General features: G+C 35.9%; 2 protein-coding genes and 1 non-coding gene across 5 annotated transcripts; 1 reads left to right on the plus strand and 2 right to left on the minus strand.

The window, feature by feature from the left end:
• Positions 1-3,812: 3,812 nt before the first annotated feature.
• Positions 3,813-16,194, plus strand: LOC147540105 (bifunctional aspartokinase/homoserine dehydrogenase 2, chloroplastic-like). 2 transcript variants are annotated; one of them, XM_086644075.1, is made up of 19 exons: positions 3,813-4,146; positions 5,030-5,091; positions 5,197-5,571; positions 6,575-6,663; positions 6,748-7,051; positions 7,149-7,201; positions 7,297-7,511; positions 7,592-7,679; positions 7,762-7,875; positions 12,099-12,197; positions 12,406-12,600; positions 13,282-13,364; positions 13,507-13,732; positions 14,422-14,567; positions 14,763-14,898; positions 15,186-15,269; positions 15,353-15,445; positions 15,543-15,787; positions 15,903-16,194. In XM_086644075.1, coding segments are annotated over exons 1-19 (2,751 nt in total). In that variant the 5' UTR covers positions 3,813-4,003; the 3' UTR covers positions 15,904-16,194. The 2 variants fall into 2 exon arrangements, with proteins under 2 accessions (XP_086500201.1, XP_086500202.1); XM_086644076.1 differs by lacking the exons at positions 3,813-4,146; positions 5,030-5,091; positions 5,197-5,571 and adding an exon at positions 6,296-6,420 and having other exon boundaries at positions 6,529-6,663.
• A 264-nt stretch (positions 16,195-16,458) lies between these two features.
• Positions 16,459-18,681, minus strand: LOC147540106 (NADH dehydrogenase [ubiquinone] 1 alpha subcomplex subunit 2-like). Of its 2 annotated transcripts, none has more exons than XM_086644077.1 (4): positions 18,597-18,681; positions 17,171-17,273; positions 16,949-17,055; positions 16,459-16,774 (listed from the first exon to the last, which is right to left on the minus strand). In XM_086644077.1, exons 2-4 carry the CDS (start codon positions 17,254-17,256, stop codon positions 16,680-16,682), a joined length of 288 nt encoding a protein of 95 aa, XP_086500203.1. In that variant the 5' UTR covers positions 17,257-17,273; positions 18,597-18,681; the 3' UTR covers positions 16,459-16,679. The 2 variants fall into 2 exon arrangements, with proteins under 2 accessions (XP_086500203.1, XP_086500204.1); XM_086644078.1 differs by having other exon boundaries at positions 17,171-17,268; positions 18,597-18,652.
• Positions 18,682-18,735: 54 nt separating this feature from the next.
• On the minus strand, positions 18,736-18,816 carry TRNAL-CAG (transfer RNA leucine (anticodon CAG)). The gene has a single exon. It is a non-coding gene; the product is annotated as a tRNA-Leu (tRNA).
• Between the last annotated feature and the right edge of the window lie 2,544 nt (positions 18,817-21,360).

Below are 21,360 nucleotides of genomic sequence, written 5' to 3' on the forward strand. Positions count from 1 at the left end.
CCGTCTTCCATCCCCTTCACTGCTCAAAAATCCATTCCTCGTAAAGTGTTAGATTACGAACAATGTTAGAAAAGACTAGAAATCAAAGTCTACCATAGATACAAACGAAAACAACAGTCTTCTATGTCAACTCTCTCTCTTGATGGACGGTTGATTTCTATCTAGGTTAGGAGTATATATATGTCTACTTTTAAACTGATCACTCTTTTTTATCTAGTGGTTAAGTTTTTATTTGTAAATGCCTACCTTTTACCATTCCTATGTGTTTCAAGAGAAAAAAAAAAGAACAAAAAAACATACGTTAACCCCCCAAAACAAAATTAAATATAAATCTTGCTTAATTGTTATTGGCATCATCAAAAGAAGTACTTACCTGAGGTAGACAAGAGCATGGCTAGACCAAAAAAGAAGAACAAGAGAGATACCTTCATCTTGGGAGGTTTTTTTTGTTAAAGATTATACTCTGACTCTTGAAAACTTCTTACCTACTTATAGTGTTAGAAAGTATGGGTAAATAGAATGTCTTAATCTTGATAGTCTATAAAATATTCTTGAAATGGGATCGTCATTTAATCGTTTGCATATTTTAAAGCCGTGGAATGTGATAGGTAGATAGGTACAATGGAAGTTTTTTTTTGATGAAATATGATACAATGTAAGTTAGACATTAGTTGATTTGATTTGGGTCTGGGACTCTAACACTCTGAGTCTTTTCCATCTGGTTCATTTTTCTGTGTACCGTTAAAAAAACAAATATAGGACATATACTTCGCTAATATATGACTTGTGTCAGATAAAAATATATATAATTTTACACTTAAAGTTTACTTATACGAAAAGAAAAATACATTGGAATATACTGAGTTGTAGCTATGTATTATTTGAGACCTTGTTGTTTGCAGGTATAAAAAATTTAGGATCCTTTTAGCATCTAATGTTTTTCTAATCAAATTTAGATAGACCAACTACTAATAATTATAATAAAAAAAAACTAGTATAATGGTGCAAATTTAACCTTCAGTTTTTGTTCTATGTTTTATTTTTCTTAAATATTGAGGTTAACCGTTCGATGATGTTGATTTTTTAAAAGCTTGTGCGTTAGTGCGTATCTTATGGATCACTTATTTTTTTATATTTAAGATGAAAATCCACTTGCTCAAGTACTTTAGTCGAATATGTGAGTCATAGATTACTAGGAAACTGAAAAACATTATAGATAGATCATATGAAAATAGGTTTTGTGAGAGATAACATTGGTACGATATACATCATTTCAGCCACGTAATGAGGTTTGATCTAATCATGTTAGTGATAAATCTATGAAATAAAATTATTTCTACAAAAAATTTACCATCGGACGTATTACTTGGATTCTTGGAATTAATTGTTTAGTCGTTTGGTTCTTATTTATTATTCCCTTGAACTATATATTTTGTTGTTCATAATTTATTTGAAGAAGAAAAAAAGATTCAACATAGATGTAGTGCGTTTTCTCTCTGCTTTTTTAGTATTTTTACGACGAAGATTGAAATTTACAGAAAAGAAATTTGCAAACCATAGATTTAAGTTTTACAGAGAAGAAGAAACGTGAAAAAGATCTATAAGTCGTCGAATACAAGGGCCTGGGGGTGCTATGGTCACGCTCTATAGGATAAACATGACAAGTTAGGGTAAATTGAGCCTGAGTCAGTAGCATGTATTCATTCCGGCCTCCGAATAGTAGTGTCCTGTGGCTGGTTCAGAACCATTTTCTAAACCCTAGTCTCTTTTTTGGAATTTTCGAAGCCCTAGTTTAACGTGCCATTTCGAATCCATATTAAAATAAAGAACACGAACATGATTAATGTACTAAAGGTTCAATTTTTTAATTCCAACTTTTGTAATATATTTAATAAACAAACAATTAAGAAGTAACACTACCTTTTGAACAAAAATAAAATAAAATGACACCATCTGATTGCTTTGGCCTAACTTAGCATCGAGGGCTAATTTGGCCGAAAATTGGGCGGACAACCAGCGGAAGTCACCCATTAAAAACATGCTATTTCTCTCCCTACATGGGCTGTCCAACTAATGTTGACCGCGCGACGAGCGTTCTGCATGTAGTCGAACCCATTTTTCAGGCCCCATATCATCTTCTTCTTTGCATTCTGTGGACCACGGGGCTCGCTACAGTTTAACACATGATCTTAGTGTAGATAATGGATATCTGAATTAGAAGAACACGACTGCAGTTACAAATGACAAAGATGCCATGATAACTTAAATAATGAAGTTTTCTTTGAAAAGTCCAAAAATCCCATGCAAAGTTAGGGGAGGGCATAAATGTAAAATGGTCCTTTGCACATTATATCTGCAGATATTATGATTTGATACAAATTTCAAAATATATTGTACAATGTATACTGTAGTACTCTGTACATTTTACACAATATACTGTAACCTGATAACGAAACAACTATGGATTGTCATTTTCTTTGGTCTTCAAAATCCGACTTATTAATCTACATGCTATTTTAAGTCTCATGAAAAATATGTATATAATTGAGACACATATAAAATAATAAATTATAACGAATTAAAGTTTGTGATTTGACGGGTCAATTGATTTTTATGAAACTAGTGGATCTCAAAATACATGATAAGAAAGAGACAAGGGTACGATCGGGATTTAAAATAATTCTAAAATATCAATAGCATTATTGTTACAACATCTATAGGGGTAGCCTCCTAATGATATGTTTTTTTTTCATAGACCATCATTCTATGAAAATGTTTATAAATTCTTGTTCTCAAACATTGGCTTTTTTGAGAAAAAAAAAAGAGAAAAAAAAAAAAGAGATGGCTGGCTTTTGCAAGTCCTGAGAGACTCTTAAAACTCCTTACTTCTTTTGAAAATCATTACATTCTCTTAGCTACTTCATGTTCTCTAAAATGTTTCTTACTTGCATCATCTCTACCATTACCAATGTCATCTGTAGAGTAGATAAAAACTTAGAATCACCATCTTTAGAGTAAATGACAATGATGCAAGTTATGTCTTTCGTAGACCACTTTTTTACGTACTAAATAATGATGCCAAGACATCAATCAGATATTACGATCGATAAAGAATTTATTTTATATTTTCTCTCCGAGAATACAGTTCAACTGAAGAAGAATGAAATAAACATGAAAAGAAAAGGAGGGTGAACGAGTAATTTGGAAAAATGGAGAATTTGGGTGATTTGGTAAAGTAGAGAAAAGAATAAGTGAAAAAAGGGTTTAGAACATTACCCCTTGACACTAATTAGTAATTTAGGATATTCTAGTACGTGGTAATTGTTGTCAACCTCTTATACTCAATATTTTTGTAAGACACAAAGATTACATATTGCGAGAGAGAAAAATGCAATTACATAAAATAAATGTTGTAAAATAATTACAATACCTTACTTCATTATTTAATTTGGTCATAGATAATATAGGTATAATAATTTATTTGTCGTAAAATAAATGTGAGCAACGTCTGCCAAACATGACTTTCTTGGAATGTGAATCTTGATGCATTTACACGATAACTGTCGAATTCAAACTCTTACAAGCACGAGTCTATTACCCAACTAAACAATGACCTAAAGCTAAACTACATTATTTATACCCAAATTCGATAAACCATGAAATCCACCTCTTTTGTGAATTGAATTTGGGATTTATCTCACCATTATCCACCACTACCAAATGTTTTGACAAATTATTAACTTTATTGAGGGGGCAAAGGTAATTCGAGAAAGAAAACCTTGGTAGAGTGAAAGATCACGACAAAAGGTGAAGGAAAAAGGTTGAAACACTATCGGGATCAAAACTGAAACACGAAAGAAGTACAAGGGCAAAATGTTAAATATCCCTTGAAGGAATGGAAAGTCCCTTGGCTCCCACTGTCGTTTCTCTCTCTTCTTTCTCTCTCTAACTCTCACCTTTCTCTCTCTCTAACTCTCTCTATCTGAGTCTGAGCTGAGCTTTAATGGCGCTTTCATCTTCCTTCTTTCAATGTCGTGCCCCCACATCAACAAACTCACCAACTAAACACATACCTAATCAACAAACCTTCCTTTCTCCACACCACTTCTTCTTTCCAGCTCACTTCTCATCCTCCTCAATTTCCAGGTACCATTTTCACTTATTACCCTTTTTTACTTTCAATCTTTTTAGCTTTTCTCTTGTTAAGAATTAAATTTATGTTCCAATTCACATTTGGGTATTATTTTACTGCATTTTAGTTCTAATGATCATCTCTATTCACTAATTTTCTTAGATCAATTGATATTTTTAGATAGATTCATTCCTAATATATAATGCTTAGTAATTAGTTAAGTTGTGTCATTTACCTTGTTTTTGAGTTCTTTAGTTTGAGATTTTTGAATTCTTACTTGGTTTGTGTTGGGTTTAGTTGAAAATAATAAGTGGGTACCACTTATTTTGATTAGTGAGTGACTTCTAAAAATGTAGCTCAATTCATTTGTGTGCTCTTTCTCTCACACACACACAGAGACATAAAGGGAAACACTTTGTTTTAAGTTATCATGTGGCAACATCTTTGTCGGAAAATGCGAAACCAAGTATCAATTGCACAACTTGAAGAAGATGAGTTCAATTAGGTTCACCTATGGGTAGAACTAGGCTGTGGCCTGTGTTTTTAGGTGGAGTTTAAGTGATGGGTCCACAAAAGTTGAGGGCTTTTCTTTTCCTTCTGAATCATGCCAATAGCAAGGACTAGATTGTACACCCCGCGTGAAATCGGGGTTAACAGAATAGAATCACTTGAAGATGGTCTCGTCCCATTCGGCAGTTCATATCCGATACCTCTCTGGGGTTGAGTAGCATTCTGTATCATAACTTGGGACCTAAACGTTTGGGGCTGGAAGTAACTATTTGACTGCTGATGCCAAAGAGAAGCTTAGTAAAAAAGAAACCCCGTGTACTCTCAGTTACGTTTTACTCCGTTTTCTTACTGAAGTCTGAACTCTGAAGTACTCTAATTTTTTTTCAGAAGTCTTAGTGATTCTAACCATGAAAGAAGACAGTATCCCCGTGTTTTTGCTTCTGTTGCAGGTTCTTCTCCCCCTCCTTCCTATTACTCCCATTATATATATTTCAAATTCTAGCCACTATCTAGACTCGCTCTATCTAACCGTTAGACTCTCATTTACTTTGCAGATGTATCGCTTGAAAAATCTGTTGAAAAAAGTCACCTTCCCAAAGGTGATATGTGGTCTATTCATAAGTTTGGTGGGACATGTGTGGGCACCTCAGAGAGAATAAATAATGTCGCAAAAATAATTGTTAGCGATGATTCTGAGAGGAAACTGGTAGTTGTTTCTGCAATGTCGAAGGTGACAGATATGATGTATAACCTCATCAACAAGGCACAATCAAGGGATGAGTCTTATATATCTGCATTAGATGAGGTCTTAGCAAAGCATCGCCAGACAGCACTTGATCTACTTGATGGAAATGATCTTGCTAGTTTTCTATCCATGTTGAATCATGATGTCACTAACCTCAAAGCATTGCTCCGAGCAATTTACATAGGTACTTGCATTCAATTATACAGCATTCATCTGCAATTAGGTTACATTTCATTTATTCTTGGGTTGCCTGTTCATTATTTGACCCCTTTCCTAGTATATTGGCCCACCAGAGCACAACACACCAATAAGATGCTCTTATGGAGATAATGAAATAATAATGCCCAGCTCTCCCAAGATACTAAGAACTTTTTCCCTACCCATTCCATATGAGAAGTTCGGAACTGATGGTACATTAAAAGATCAAATAGATAACATGATAATTGCTACACTGAAGTTTGTATTGGTAGCAACTATAAATTTATCTCTACGGTCAAAATGTGACTTCTTCTACATAACATTAGCATGCACTGACGAAAATCGAATCAATGGAAACCCTGATAACTTGAAAAAAAAGAAACCGTAACTTCAAATGACTTCATTTTGTAACAGGTTCATCCTTATGTATAGAGCATAAGATAGGTGCAATTGCACATCAAATAGACATCCTCGAAGTCCCCATTTTATTCTTTGGCACACTCTTTATTTGATGACTTCTATTTAAAACTCGCAAGCTCATGCATATACTAGGAGTTTTTTGTCATCATGCAATGTGAATCTGTCTATTGCATGTATCGGGTTTATGCCCACCTATGCTATTAAATGAAATGCTACAACACACATCACTAAGAGTTGTATCCAGAAGGCTATGGTCGATAGAGTTCAGCCACTCCTTTTCCCTACCATGTTCGACAGAAAGACATAAGATTTTGATAAGGAGCTTTCCACCTCCACCTTTACCATGGTGAGCATATTAAAATAAGTTAATAAAGAAAAACACAAAGTCTATTATTTGGCGTGTCCATTTTGGAAGGTAAATATTCGGATTTTGTTTAAGATCATATCATGGATATTCTAGTCTTTGCGTGATATGTAAATATAATAAGTATGTTCTGGTACTTCTTCGATTTCAAATTTTTAGGTGCTCGTGTTTTCCTTCAGATATCTTAGACCTGATTATCTTGCAGCTGGTCATGCAACGGAATCATTTACAGATTTCGTTGTAGGTCATGGAGAGCTTTGGTCTGCTCGGATGTTATCATCAGTTGTTAGGAAGGTGCTGCTCGTAATTGCTAACTACTTTATCTTAAATATCGATGGTTTCTATGCTTTATATAACTCAAATAACTTTTTGGTGCAGCTTGGAACTGATTGCAATTGGATGGATACAAGAGATGTCATAATTGTAAATCCTTCTGGCTCAAATCAAGTTGATCCCGATCTTTTACAATCCGAAAAAAGACTTGAGAAGTGGTACTCTACGAATCCATCTAGGACAATAATTGCTACAGGTTTTATAGCTAGCACACCCCAAAATATTCCCACAACTTTGAAGCGAGACGGAAGTGACTTCTCCGCAGCTATCATGGGTGCTCTCTTCCGAGCTCGTCAAGTCACGATCTGGACAGACGTTGATGGTGTATATAGTGCAGACCCCAGAAAAGGTTCTAACTTGCCTTCTTTGCGTGACTAATATTGTAAAAAAGTAACATAATGAAGGTTTGGGTTTGATTGGCACTAAAGAGTATCATTTATCTGCAGTTAGTGAAGCTGTAGTGCTAAATAAATTGTCCTACCAAGAGGCCTGGGAAATGGTAAAGCTGACCTTTATTTCCCGTTTCTGTCAAATTTTATTAGTAGTCGACTCGATCTATAGTTTTCTGAACATCAACTTTACCTGTATTTGCAGTCTTACTTTGGGGCAAATGTCTTACATCCCCGCACCATCATCCCGGTGATGCAACACAACATCCCAATAATAATAAGAAATATATTTAATCTTTCCGCTCCTGGAACTATAATCTGTCGTCATCCTGCTAGTGAAAATGTAGACGGCCAGATGCTGGAATCCCTTGTTAAAGGATTTGCAACCATAGACAATTTGGCTCTTGTAAATGTTGAGGGGTGAGTAACTCACTCCATTCCTTCTTGATTCACTACATCTATCATTTGATCTTTCACATATTCCAATATTTATTTTTCAGAACTGGAATGGCTGGTGTTCCTGGAACAGCTAATGAAATTTTTGGTGCAGTGAAAGACGTGGGAGCTAATGTTATAATGATATCCCAGGTACCTATTCTGAAATTCTTTTAGTTTGTGGTACCGCAGTTTAGTTTGGAGTTTGGATGCTTATTGCTTGCAACTAATTCAGGCTAGTAGTGAGCATTCAGTATGCTTTGCTGTACCTGAGAATGAAGTGAATGCTGTAGCCGAGGCTTTACAATCTAGATTTCATGACGCATTGGGTGCTGGGCGAATTTCTCAGGTAATGCTACTATTGTGTCTCCTTTGAACAGGTTAGGTTCTCAAATTCACTCGAGAACTTCTGGAGATTAAATAGCTCTTACTGCCATACATCTCCATTTTCTGCCCTCTGATAAAAGCTTAACTTAATATTAGTTATTAAAGGTAATCCAATTACTTCCTCTCTTAGTGATTAATTCAATGAAGAACATAAAAGTTGAGGATACGAGAATTTTAAATTCTTCATTCATTGTGAAGGTCACTTTGTTTGAGTGGTAACTTGTATGTCTCTCCACTGTAGAGGCCAGTGGCAGAGTCTTAATCATTCATTGAATGGACAATAGCTCTTTTCTTTTCCTGTGTAGGTATGACGAGTAGTTGATATAAGTAAATGAAACTGAAATAGAAAAAGGTGAGGATATGATTAATTACATTCCAGTGAAAACTAGATCATCACTAGAAAGCAAACATAGAAATGGGTTGTGTGAAGTATATCACTTGATGTGATCTTAGCCGTTTCAATGTTAATACTTAAAGTGGACTTTCCTTGATTACTTTACTTCTTTGCTGGACAGAGTTGTTGAATTTTCGGCATCTATTAATTTCTCTGTTGGAGCTAAAAGATCCCGAGTTAGCTTTTGGTAGATCTTGAGCGGGACAGAGAGATATTGGTTACTTGATTACTATTGGATGTGTCGAGGATTCACAATTTTCAGGGGGGCAGAAAAAATTCTTGTTGGGTTTTAAGTTAAAGTTCCTGTTTGAAAGTTGTGAGCCTTAAAAATGACTAGAAGGTTGATAACAAATTACCGTCACTCGACCCTCTTGCCCACTTTCAGTTGGTCTATAAGCATGTTCTGAAGCTTCTAATGTTCGGAAAGTGGCTAAATTCATTAAACAGGAAACCATATTATTCCTTTTAAGCTTCATTTGTCTTAGGTTTGATGGACAGATGTTTGTGCTTCGCCCTCGTCTACAATGAGGGCTATTTTGGCCTTTCCTTATGATGCAGGGGCACCCGGCGTGGAGGCTTTTTCCATGGCCAAACCGGGCCATAGGCCGTCCGGCCATGAGGAGTAGTTTTTAGGAAGTCCCAATTTTAGTATGATTCTTAGAGATTCTAGGTTTAGGAAATTATGTTATTTTAGTATTTCCAATAATTGGAAAGGTCCAGATTTGAGTCTAGCTATTTAGGAAGTTGCAGTCTTTTAATTATTTAGGAAAGTCTAATTCAAGTCTATCTAGGAAAGTCCAAAATCCTATAAAAGGATATCTAGTTTGTCCATTATCCTCAGATTGAAGAGAAAACCCCTTTGAAGTTTAATAAAGTTTAGTATTTTCGAGTTATTTCATCTTTATTTTATCGTTCTTGTTAAGTTTATTCGTCTTCTTTAATTCCGCTGCGTTTCTACATCATGTGGTATTCAGAGCCACCAGAGTTTTGGGCGAATGATTCTGGAATTTTTTTTCCAAATCAGTTAATTCAGAATCGGTCATATTCTATTCCTCAAGAGAGTCATAATCAACTAGATTATACTCATCAAGTGATAACGAATCAATGCTTATGCACATCTTGTTTTTCTTCAAATAACTCGTACGATTATCATTGGAATCCTGGAGAAACCTTAAGAGAAAACCCATCACAACCTCCATCTTTTTATTATCCGACATCAACCGCACCACCACCACCACCACCTCCGTACTCTAATTATACACCACAACCTTCGCCTTATCAATACCAACCACCACCAGTGTTTTCTACACCATCACCTCCATCTTATTACTACTCTACATCAACCCCATCTCTTTCATGTCCTCCACCATATTCACCAACACCCCCATCTTTCTATTATACACCAACATCACCCTTACCACCACCTCCATACACTTATTATTCACTACAACCACCAACGCCGATAGAACCATCTTTTCTTGACTGTTCCGCGGCACCAACACTTTTGAAGCAATCCACATCGTTGTCCGAAGAAAAAGTCATTGATGATAAAAAGAAAAAGGATGATTCGATAAAAATACCCATTGAACGAGCTCTCAAATCGGTAAACACTACTGTTTCCACTACGCTCACTAAAGAGAAAACTCCAACTTTCGCTTCCGAATGGGACAACATTAGAAAAGGTTTATCTTTGGTTTCGATGTTAGAAGAAGCGTTTGTCGAATACAAGAGAGAGAACACCGAAAAATTTGACCGAATTGATCAGCGATTTGATCAAATCAATGATACAATCAGAGATTTCAACCTCAAACTCAAAGTTATTCGTTCTAACTCTTCCCCGTCTAAACAACAACCGCCTACTAGTTATACACCATCTTCGTCCCAACATTCTACAACCACCACTACTACATCAAATACTTTTCTTTCCTTGAAAAATCAAGGAACCGTTTTCCTCCACCCTAATAAAGTGCATGTTCACCCAACAATAACAGGAGCAAACAATTCTAGTTTATCCATAAACAATGTCCCTCCACATCACCTAAGTGTTGAACCACCATTCATCCCCCTTCACCATACCAGGATTGAATATCAAACCATGCCAAACCGAACAACACACCATCCGCCCGTTACCCATAACCAGGCAGAATTATTCATGCCCCTACACCACCATAACAAGTCAATTGAACCATCACCAACCAGTTCCATTCACCTAGTTACACCACTAATCTCATCGTTCACCTTTCCTATGGCTACCCAAACCCGGAATAACTATCAGACCTTCCCCGAAGCTTCTCAAAATCAATCAGTCAACCTACTCGTTACCCACACTCCGGGTTCTCCTCCTTACTCAACTTCATACCGTATAAGTGTGCGTTCTTTTTCTCCACATCTATACAATAACCCAACGACCATAAACCATTACTCATACTCTCAACTTTGTGAACACATCCTATCCCTTACCCCTTCCACTATTTTTGTTGATTCTAGAGGCACTTCGATAGAAAATTTAGACTCTAGGCGTGAGGATTTCGATGCACTTCCTTTTGTTTCTGTTGGCACCCCAAGATCCAAGCTAACAACCCCGTCTCATCTGTTAAAAGACGACGATAACTTCAAATCCGAAGAACCAACGTTAGTGATCATCGATGAAAGTGTTTCTGCTGGGTTTCTTCATGGAATTGATTGTACTTTTGTTAATGGTGAGGCCATGCAACATATAAAAGGAAATATGATCATTCATCTTCGAGAAATTTTACGATGGTTTGCAATTTTTATTGGATCTTCTCGTAAGGATTCCACTGATGACGCCCTCTTTGATATTATAGAAAGCCTTGTTGCGTACTTCACAATATTACAAGATGATACTCATAACAATACTCAGATTGTTGCAAGTTCTGCAAATTTTCATACTTTTATTTGGGAACCTGGTGATTCGTTTGTTTTTCTTTCTCTACACTTTCTCTCTTCGTATGATGGTCAAATCGTCGTTACGAGTATTCCAGATATTATTGAAAGAAGAGAGGCAGGAATCGTGATGGATTGGAAGAAGAATTTTAAGGTTAGAATTTTCATAGAGGAAAGTATGGTATTTGCAATCTTCTTCATCAAACTACAAGATGACGGGAGATGTCGAAATTTGTTGGAAGATTCTTTCTCACGGTCGATCTTTCGAAATTCCTTGCAATATGAGATTGAAGCTAGTGCTATAATCCATATTGGTGTCTTTTGGTTATCATGCCCCTTCCATGCAAAGTGGGAATTACGGATCGCCATGATAGAATTCATCGTATGTGGGTGCATCGCATTATTTTCTTCATCGAATCGGTCCGGGACGAACCTTCTGGGGAAAGGGGAGCTGATGCAGGGGCACCCGGCGTGGAGGCTTATCCATGGCCAAACCGGGCCATAGGCCGTCCGGCCATGAGGAGTAGTTTTTAGGAAGTCCCAATTTTAGTATGATTCTTAGAGATTCTAGGTTTAGGAAATTATGTTATTTTAGTATTTCCAATAATTGGAAAGGTCCAGATTTGAGTCTAGCTATTTAGGAAGTTGCAGTCTTTTAATTATTTAGGAAAGTCTAATTCAAGTCTATCTAGGAAAGTCCAAAATCCTATAAAAGGATATCTAGTTTGTCCATTATCCTCAGATTGAAGAGAAAACCCCTTCGAAGTTTAATAAAGTTTAGTATTTTCGAGTTATTTCATCTTTATTTTATCGTTCTTGTTAAGTTTATTCGTCTTCTTTAATTCCGCTGCGTTTCTACATCACCTTAGTAACTTATCTTTTGTCAGGTTGAGGTCATTCCAAATTGTAGCATTTTGGCTGCAGTTGGTCAGAAAATGGCGAGTACTCCTGGAGTTAGTGCTTCCCTTTTCAATGCATTGGCAAAGGTATGTAATTTCTATTTTAACCTTCTTAAGTTACTGTCATATAATTACTACTCATTCATTTTGGACAAACTTCAGAATGGCCCCATAGTTCATGATTAGTTGAAAGTGGAACCTCACAGTTTGCAACTAGTTTTCAACCAACTTGTGATGGCTTCATTTACTGATAAATTCATAGGTAATGAGTATTTATCTTGGTTGCTGTTTGCAGGCTAATATAAATATTCGGGCTATAGCTCAAGGTTGCTCAGAGTACAATGTTACTGTTGTGCTTAAGCGTGAAGATTGCATAAGGGCTTTACGAGCTGTCCATTCAAGGTTTTATCACTCAAAAACCACCATAGCAATGGGGATTATTGGTCCAGGACTCATTGGCGGTACACTACTTGACCAGCTAAGGGATCAGGTGCTGTACTAATGAAATCTCATATATCCTTTTATCTTTTCATAACTGGGGTTTTCTTTTAGTGATACTGGGTCTTGTGATGTATGAACGTAATCAAATCTTACTCGCACATTATTTAAATTATCTAATACATGACATATTGCTATTGTGGTTAGTGATATTTTTATCCAAGCGTGTTATGGATGCTATACCCAAAAGATCAAGAACTCTTGGATGTTTAGAGTGAAGTGTGTTTTAACATGTCTCTATTATTATAGGCACCAGTTATAGTAACAAATAAAGTGTGTTTTATTTAACATGACTCAGTGTGAATCTGATTTGATGCGAAGGTAAACGCGGTTAATTTCTTTCTATCTACCTGACGCCTAGTGATTCATAATGATTCCGTCCTGAATTATGGGTGTATATGTAGAACATAAAAGTCATACTTTCACTGCCTAATCATGCAGTCGTTTTCTTTCTTGCGATTCAGTATAAAAACTTACTTTGGTGGTAAACCAAGATTCTAGTTTAACCAAAGCATTGAACTTCCAAATCAATGCATGAATAGTTGCTAACTATCCTCCCGTTAGTCATAGAAATGTTTTCATCTTGTTCTCTCAGTTTGAATAAACAATTTGGTAATTACTCATATATTAGTTTCTCCAGTAAAGAATAAGAACTGTTAATGTTATTCGTCAGGCTGCAGTTTTAAAGGAGGAATTTAATATTGATTTGCGAGTTATGGGAATTGCTGGCTCAAAGACAATGGTTTTAAATGATCTGTAAGTAAGCTAGTTAGCTATAGAAAGTTCTTATTTCCTATCAATTGATCCAAAATCAGAGTCTAATTGCTTTCTGAATTAGAAATTCAGACATTAAATAACACTTTTTTATGATTTACTTTGTCGTTTGTTTTTTTGGTAGTGGACTTGACTTGTCTAAATGGAGAGAGCTTCTGAACGAGAAGGAAGAGGCAGCCGACTTGGAGAAGTTTGCTGAACATGTACGTGGAAACCATTTCATTCCTAATACAGTTTTGGTAGATTGTACTGCAGATACAAAAATAGCAAGCAACTACTACGATTGGCTACATAAAGGAATTCACGTGATTACCCCGAACAAAAAGGCCAATTCGGGACCTCTTGATCAGGTAAAATGATGTTTCAGTATAAATTTCTCTAAAGTTTTAACAATTACTATTGCATCATCAGGATTCAGGGTACCTAAAACACTTACAGAGAATCTTTCTATCAAGTAATATTTATATACATGCTTTGACATCACGCAATTCTCGTCCTATCAAGTAATATTTATATCATTGTTGTGGGTCGTTTCATTCTGTCCTGCACTCCTGGGGAGTAACCTATACCATTCAAGAAGTTTTGGTACCCGAGGTGAAGTCGGGAAGTTTCATACTTTCCAGTCTAGCATATTAAGTGTTGTATGAGTTATATAATGATGCAATTGGAGAAAGCTGAATGGCCATTACTTTTTTCTTTTCGTTAGTTCTACTGTTTCCGTTTTCTAATTGGTTCTGGCTTGATGGCTTCTATTATGTTATGTTGCTTCCTTTTAAGGATAGATGATATTATTTATTTCCTTTTTCTTTTTCGAGTTAATTTAGGAATTAAAACCCGGAAGGAAGGGGTTAGTGTTCGCCAATAAATGAAGGTTTCAAGCCTAACAATTACTTCGATATTATATGTGTATATATATACATACATGTATATTAGATAGACGAGAGAATTCTTAGGAAACAAGATTGGGACATGTCCTCTATAGACCCATATTTCTTTTACTGTCTGTCTGAGTGTTGACGAGATCATTTTTGCTTGCCAGTATTTGAAGTTAAGAGAAATGCAGCGGCAATCCTATACTCACTATTTCTATGAAGCTACTGTTGGAGCTGGTCTACCAATTATCAGTACTCTGCGTGGACTGTTAGAAACTGGGGACAAGATATTGCAAATCGAAGGCATTTTCAGGTTCATCTCCTTGTCACTACACTTCTCTATTTTTTCATTGTTAAACTACTATCATAAACAAATGACTTATTTAGAGCTTTAGACTACAGGCAAACTGGGTTTCAAACTATGAAACTGTCTACCTTTCTCATTGTTAGCACCTACATGTTTTATTGACCCTTTAACGGAAGTACTCTCTGTGATATTCTTATACAGTGGAACTTTGAGTTATATATTCAACAACTTCATAGGAGAAAGAGCTTTCAGTGAGGTGGTCGCAGAAGCAAAGCAAGCTGGTTATACTGAGCCGGATCCCAGAGATGATTTGTCTGGAACAGACGTTGGAAGAAAGGTAAGACTCATATCTTAGTTCACCGTGTTTAGCTTAGGTTGAGGTCATACTCCATAGGTAAGGGAAACATGATTTTTTTTTTTCCGTATACCAGTCACTTATACAGAAGCATAGTGAGCACTTTCACTCAGTATGTCTTATGGAGTTTTATCTGGGGAGGTTCTACCATGTGTATGTACTAATAGATAGCTTATCGATCTGTTTAATCTCTGCCTATTGTCTTTCTTAAATATATCTCGCTCTTCCTCACAAAATATTAATATCTAATGTAGCTAATCTTTTTGCAGATTATAATCCTTGCTCGAGAATCTGGTCTCAAGCTTGAACTTTCTGATATCCCAATTCAAAGTCTCGTACCAGAACCACTAAGAGTACTAAAAACCCACCTAAAATGCTTATGTAACGTCTTTCTTTGAAACAAAAAGCTTACTATCGATACATGTTAAAATTGCAGCAAAGTTCAACTGCGGAGGAATTCATGCAGCAGCTTCCAAATTTTGATCTGGACATGGCAAGAAAACTACAAGATGCAGACGCTGCCGGCGAAGTGAGTCTCTCTTTGTCTCTCTCTAAATTCTATTGTCAACCACTCTCTATAACAGTTTCTCATAGCCAAACTTACGGGCATTGTCGAAAATGTGAAGGTGCTGAGATATGTGGGGGTTGTTGATGCGGTTAACAAGAAAGGATCAGTGGAGTTGAAGACATACAAGAAAGACCATCCATTTGCACAACTTTCTGGGTCTGATAATATAATTGCTTTCACAACAACTAGATACAAGGAACAACCATTGATTGTTCGTGGTCCAGGGGCTGGAGCACAAGTTACTGCTGGTGGAATTTTCAATGATATTTTACGGCTCGCTTCTTATCTTGGTGCTCCATCATAGTAATGATCATCTCTCTCTCTCTCTCACTCAGATGGATTTTGAGTTGATGATTTCTGTTTTCTTCTCCTCTAGTTCTCTATTTAAAACTCTTTCTCTATTTGTTCTTTGTTTCAGATTGATGAACTGAGACGATCAGAAGGAAATGCCTGCTGGATTTGAAGTATACAAATAAGTTTCATCCTTCCAGCTTTTAATCCATCAGTTTCTGTAGGTTTCTCGAAATGCCATGAAACGTGATAATTCGAGTTGTGATTTTTATTTTCTGTTCAATTTTACGCTTCAATCTCCAAGTACCGAAGTACCAAATAACCAATTCTAGCTACTTTCTTTTCGATCGGGCATCTATTTCCTTGTTGTACACTTTTTGTTGTGTAAATGTAGCAGTCAGGAAATGAGGGTGCTAAAATGGATCATGGTAGTTCAAATATCTAAGTCTGTCCATTTTAGGGCTTTTAGGCTTCTATTGTTCTTGATGCTTAACAAAATAACACTTCAAATGGACTCAAAATTAACCCAAAATAACACAACGAGACAGACAACAACAAACAATGAACTTCAAGTCAGATTTTTTAACAGATTTCTAACAGATATTTTAGTCGAAATTTACTATTCATGTCAACATGTCAAGATGAAAAGTGATTTCGACCAAAACGACAAAAAGAGTATTACGTTGATCGAAACCGGAAAATATTAATAGAATTAAAGTTTCATAAGTTTTCAATCAAAAGATTCAAAAACAACAAAAGATATTCATAGAACATAACTTAAATCCAAAAAATTAATCTTACATCAAGTCAGAAGGGCAAATCGCAGCCATTGAAGTAGTTCCCATCTAATGTAATTTATTTCATTCAAAAGCTCAGATGAAGCATCACCATAATCGTCACGCTTTTAGGGCGCTCCTGCTTTAACAAGCTCCTCGAGTACTTTCGATATCTGCGTTTCCGTCAAGCCTTCCAAATAAACTCCTCTTTCAACACCCATGTCTGTAAACACATTGTTGTTGTATTTCAGACAAAAAAGTGTTAGTATTGGAATAAGAACTTTGTTGATATTGGAGTCGGTATCAATCTAACTCATGTTTAATATAGCTTTACCATGAAATCTAATCACGCGTTCTTTCTAACATACAAATAAAAATGGGGAGAGCACAAGAGTACCGAATCTAGCCCACAGTTGAGGCTTGACTTCATTGCATTCACGAATCAAAATTGGGAGCTTTGGGTTCAATGTCTTCAAATCTTTGTAATTCCTCTGAACAAACTCCCTGTGTTGACCAAATTTTACAAGTTAGATGAAGAAAAGAATGAAGATTGGATCCTCACCAAGTTAAATTAGACGAGAAAGAAAAAGAAAGGAGTGAGAGTAGGTGCGAAACCTACCTAGTTTGAGCACTTGCAGGTGATGATTGGCAAAACAATAGTCTGACTTCTTTCAGATTCCGGGACAGTTGTCCTCTCCAAGCCATCTCTCTAGATTACTACTCTGTGAATAAGAACCAAGTGATGAAGAGTAGGGGAAAATGATGAAATGTTCAATGATCGTAGATAAGATAATAATAGTAATCGGCGAAATAAGATGACAGAAGGTTTAACCTCTCGCATTAGTAAAACTGTAAAAGGAACAAATTCAAATCCATACTTTCCTTCACTGTGGCACTATTGGCCTATGCACTTCATGCATCTAAAACTATATCTCGAAATATTCCCAAGACTTGACACCACAAAAGTTTCGGTTATCTAACTACTGACAATAGAATATAAAGACCTACTAGCCCAACTCACCCAAGCTCGTGCCATGCAATTATAGAGGTTGACTTGTTATGTAAATATGTAATAGATATACCCATCAATACCAGTGATATTTGACCCACCGATCCCCACTAGCCTAGTTCCACATCCACATGCTACATCATACAAGGTTTTTCTTGGCATTGCCATATGCTTATAACTACCCTAGGCTTCCACACCTCACCAATCTAAGTGCCGAATGCACTCGGAAAGCCTTGGCAATGATATGTAACACAATGTATTCTGTTTCATATCATACGTTACGACTTGAGAAAGATAGACAGACCTCTTAGGCTTATACCATTTGATTACTCGTCTAAGAACCAACTATGTGCCAAACCCCATCCAACAAGCCTAGCAAATACGTGAGACCTGACATATCATGCCACACTATCATATTGATAGTTCCTCATAGCATCCTATAGAAGTCATATTAGTAACTAAGATAAACTTTTTGTGTGTTCACCGATAGGAGAGCGATAACCTTAACAAGGACTCTTTACCCACACCGCACGACACACCTAGTGATAAAGTTGGGTAACTTTTAACTGAGTTCAGTGGGAATGATCCTGGTCTAATAATAGATAACCTAATTTGCAATATAAACCAAAATTTCTAATCAATGAATCACAGGAAGAGTAGTACTACCAATAAAATTAACATAATAACAGGTTTAGCATAAAAAAAGTATTCAAATTTGCTTCAACTCTCAGATTCTTGTTGGAATAGATTTCAATCAACATGAAACCTAACCATATACCCAAAAACAAAAACGAATCAAAATAGTAATCAAAAAAGTGTTTTTGATGAATGATTTAAACTCAACAATGGAAATTAAGATGAAAGATTACAACTTTTTGAAATGAAGAAGATCTAATTCCATCTCCACAACTATGAATCTAAAAGCGATTATATTTCTTAAATTCTGAATGGGATTCTTATAGAAAATGGATACCCAGAACTGGGATTTAGTAATAATTCAGTTTGGAAAATGGTAATTAAAGAAAAATGTACTAACCTAAATTTGGATCAACTCGTTGCGGGGTTGGAACAGTGAAGAAGAAGAAGGGTATGTATGGATGAAACTTGTAAATTTCCCAAAACTATTTAAAAAGAAAGAATTAAACAGAGGAGGTAGGTAAAAATAAATTTAGGTTTGTCAAGAATGGGATTCGAACCCATGCCCTTTCGGACCAGTACCTGAAACTGGCGCCTTAGACCAACTCGGCCATCTTGACATTTTGATTACTTCATCAATAAAAGAATTTTCTCTGACATTTTACTTCCCCATTCTTTTTCTGGCCGCTCCTACTTTGCAGAGCTACTAAGAGATATTTACAGAACTTAGTTATTTGTAGATACACTTTTTGTTGTTTACAAATATTTGACTTTATCACAACTTATTAGATATATTGAGAATTAGACCCCTATTTTACAAATAGTTCCTTCCCTCTATCTAAAACCCTTGATCTCTTCTATCTAAAAATTATTAAAGTCGTTTATTCAACTTTTATTTTGATGTATTAGGGTTTCATGACTTCTTTAGGTAGTTTTCAAAGAAATCTTGTTATAGATTTATCTTGAATCATATGTACTCATTGAAGTTGATTTCTTTTAAGCTCTTTAGGTAGTTTTCAAAGAAAACTTGTTATAGAAGAAGATGAGATTTTGTTGTCATATTTTTTGTTGGTTTTTGCCGAAAAATTTCAGTTTAAATTTCGATGGTTCCTGTCGAAAATTCGTTTTTTTTTTGTTGTCATATTTTGCTTATAGTTTTTGTTGTTCACCGGAAATTGTTTGATAAAAAACGTCGCCGAAAATGTTCATCGTTTTAAGCATTATTTGACCGAAAATTTGAGTCGTTCATGAAAGTGAGGAAAAGATGTTGACTTCGAAATCTGAGTTCTTTGTTGGAATATATTTTTGAAACAAGGATTAAACTAGTGGACCTTTTAGCTCCTTATCGACGTGGGGAAAAAATAGACTATTCGGGGGGGGGTTGGAGTGGGTAAAACAGTACTTATCATGGAATTGATCAACAACATTGCCAAAGCTCATGGAGGGGTATCCGCATTTGGCGGAGTAGGCGAACGTACTCGTGAAGGGAATGATCTTTACATGGAAATGAAAGAGTCTGGAGTGATTAATGAACAAAATATAATCACCACAAATAAATTAATCTTACCTTTAAAGTTATGTTTTCACTTAGAATGTTGTTATATGAGTCCAATGAAGAGTTATAGTTTAGTTATTCAATATCAAACTCTTCTATTAATGAAGCTTCTTGACCACCAAGCTCCTCCATTAATGTACCTTCCTCGTTGTTAGTTTCTTCTATTACTACTAATGTTTCTGGTAGGTGATTGTGAGTTGATTGTTCATAGTTGTGGTGGTGATTGTTGGGGTGGTGGAAGGTGTTGGTGATGGGGTTTAGGAATGAAGGAGATAAAATATCTTTTATTGTATAATCAATATATAATCTTTTTTCAGTTTAATCCTTATAAAAATTTGATTTTAGTCCCTATGTGCTCTGCAAATAGAAATTTTTTATTTATAATGAAAGTGAAAAGATTCCAACTTTTGAACTCTATAAAGAGCCAAGGTAGCTTTGTAAATAGTTTTGGCCGTCAGAAAGTATAGAAGGGTGCGGCTAAAAGCACCCGACCAAATTGTTGTAAGCCCCCGACCAAAGCACAAATCATTAGATGTCCCATGCCTTGTGCAATCTGGGTGCCTAAAACACTTTGAGCAGGGGCCTTTAGCCCCCCCCCCAGGGGTGCAGCTTCAAGGTATCCAGAATATTATCGCAAACATAAATACTTTAATCAATCAGATTTGATTTATGAAACAATTTTGTTTTGAGTTAAAAAATCAACTTCTCACTTTTTACCCTCAATAATTTTCAACTTTACCTCCACCATCGCCTTCAGTTTTGACTACCACCCCGCCACCACCATCATTTTTTTCTCCTTCTCCATCTTTCTCTCTTTTTGACGAAAGAAAGGTAGAGAGAGATAGTGTGGGTAAATGAAGATTAGGGAGTAAAAATTAAATAGGTTGATTTTTGTACTCAAACAACGTTTCTTTTTAAGCCAAATCTAATTGACCAAATCTTGTATCCTATTGAATATTTTAGATGCTTCAGATCCACGACGATAAAGAAAATTGGTGAAGAAAGTTAATTTTTCTAAAACAAGAATATGGACTTTAGCGCAAAATTAACTGTTGCACACTCTGAGACAATCTTGTACCCCAACTGCTATTTTGAATGCCCCAAATCCGCGACCACAAAAGAAATTTCTTAACCAAGTCCTCCTTTCTAAACCACAAGAAGCAAATTAACTCTCGCACACTCTATCTCCTCCCTCTATCAATGTTCAGCGCAGAAGAGTGAGATTACGAAAGATTTCTTGATGGAAACCACAAGAAGTAGCATAACCTAAAATGAGACCGTCTTAAACCAAAAGAGAGAAAGAGAGGGAGAGATGGGTCTAGAGGCTGGAGTAATTAGAGTCATAATCAGAACCCTTACAGAGATCTGATTGAGCGAGAAGTAGTCGATGGATGATGAAATTGTCGTATCGGAATTCTTGTCCTTTGTCAATCCACACGATCATGAAAATCAAACAATAAAGATAAAAGGTTTTTTAAAGTTTAACCCCTCAGTACTAATTAGCATTTGAGTTTACCACCCCCAGTACTTGTTTACCCATTGGACTTACTATTTCTATTCAAAATACTAAAACAATGTTTGATGGGCGAAAAAAAAGAATATGACTATC

This window comes from Eschscholzia californica, unplaced genomic scaffold (genome assembly GCF_041429995.1).
Source record: "Eschscholzia californica isolate CP2 unplaced genomic scaffold, dmEscCali1.0.p SCAF_5, whole genome shotgun sequence".
NCBI classification, from domain to species: Eukaryota; Viridiplantae; Streptophyta; class Magnoliopsida; order Ranunculales; family Papaveraceae; genus Eschscholzia; species Eschscholzia californica.

Coding starts and splice junctions, on each gene's coding strand:
- LOC147540106 (XM_086644077.1), bottom strand. CDS start 17,256: ATGGCTTGGAGAGGACAACTGTCCCGGAATCTGAAAGAAGTCAGACTA. Junction 17,056..17,170: donor CCTGCAAGTGCTCAAACTAG/GTAGGTTTCGCA, acceptor TGGTCAACACAG/GGAGTTTGTTCAGAGGAATT. Junction 16,775..16,948: donor TCAACTGTGGGCTAGATTCG/GTACTCTTGTGC, acceptor ATGTGTTTACAG/ACATGGGTGTTGAAAGAGGA.
- LOC147540105 (XM_086644075.1), top strand. CDS start 4,004: ATGGCGCTTTCATCTTCCTTCTTTCAATGTCGTGCCCCCACATCAACA. Junction 6,664..6,747: donor TATCATCAGTTGTTAGGAAG/GTGCTGCTCGTA, acceptor TTTTTGGTGCAG/CTTGGAACTGATTGCAATTG. Junction 15,446..15,542: donor ATGCAGACGCTGCCGGCGAA/GTGAGTCTCTCT, acceptor GAAAATGTGAAG/GTGCTGAGATATGTGGGGGT.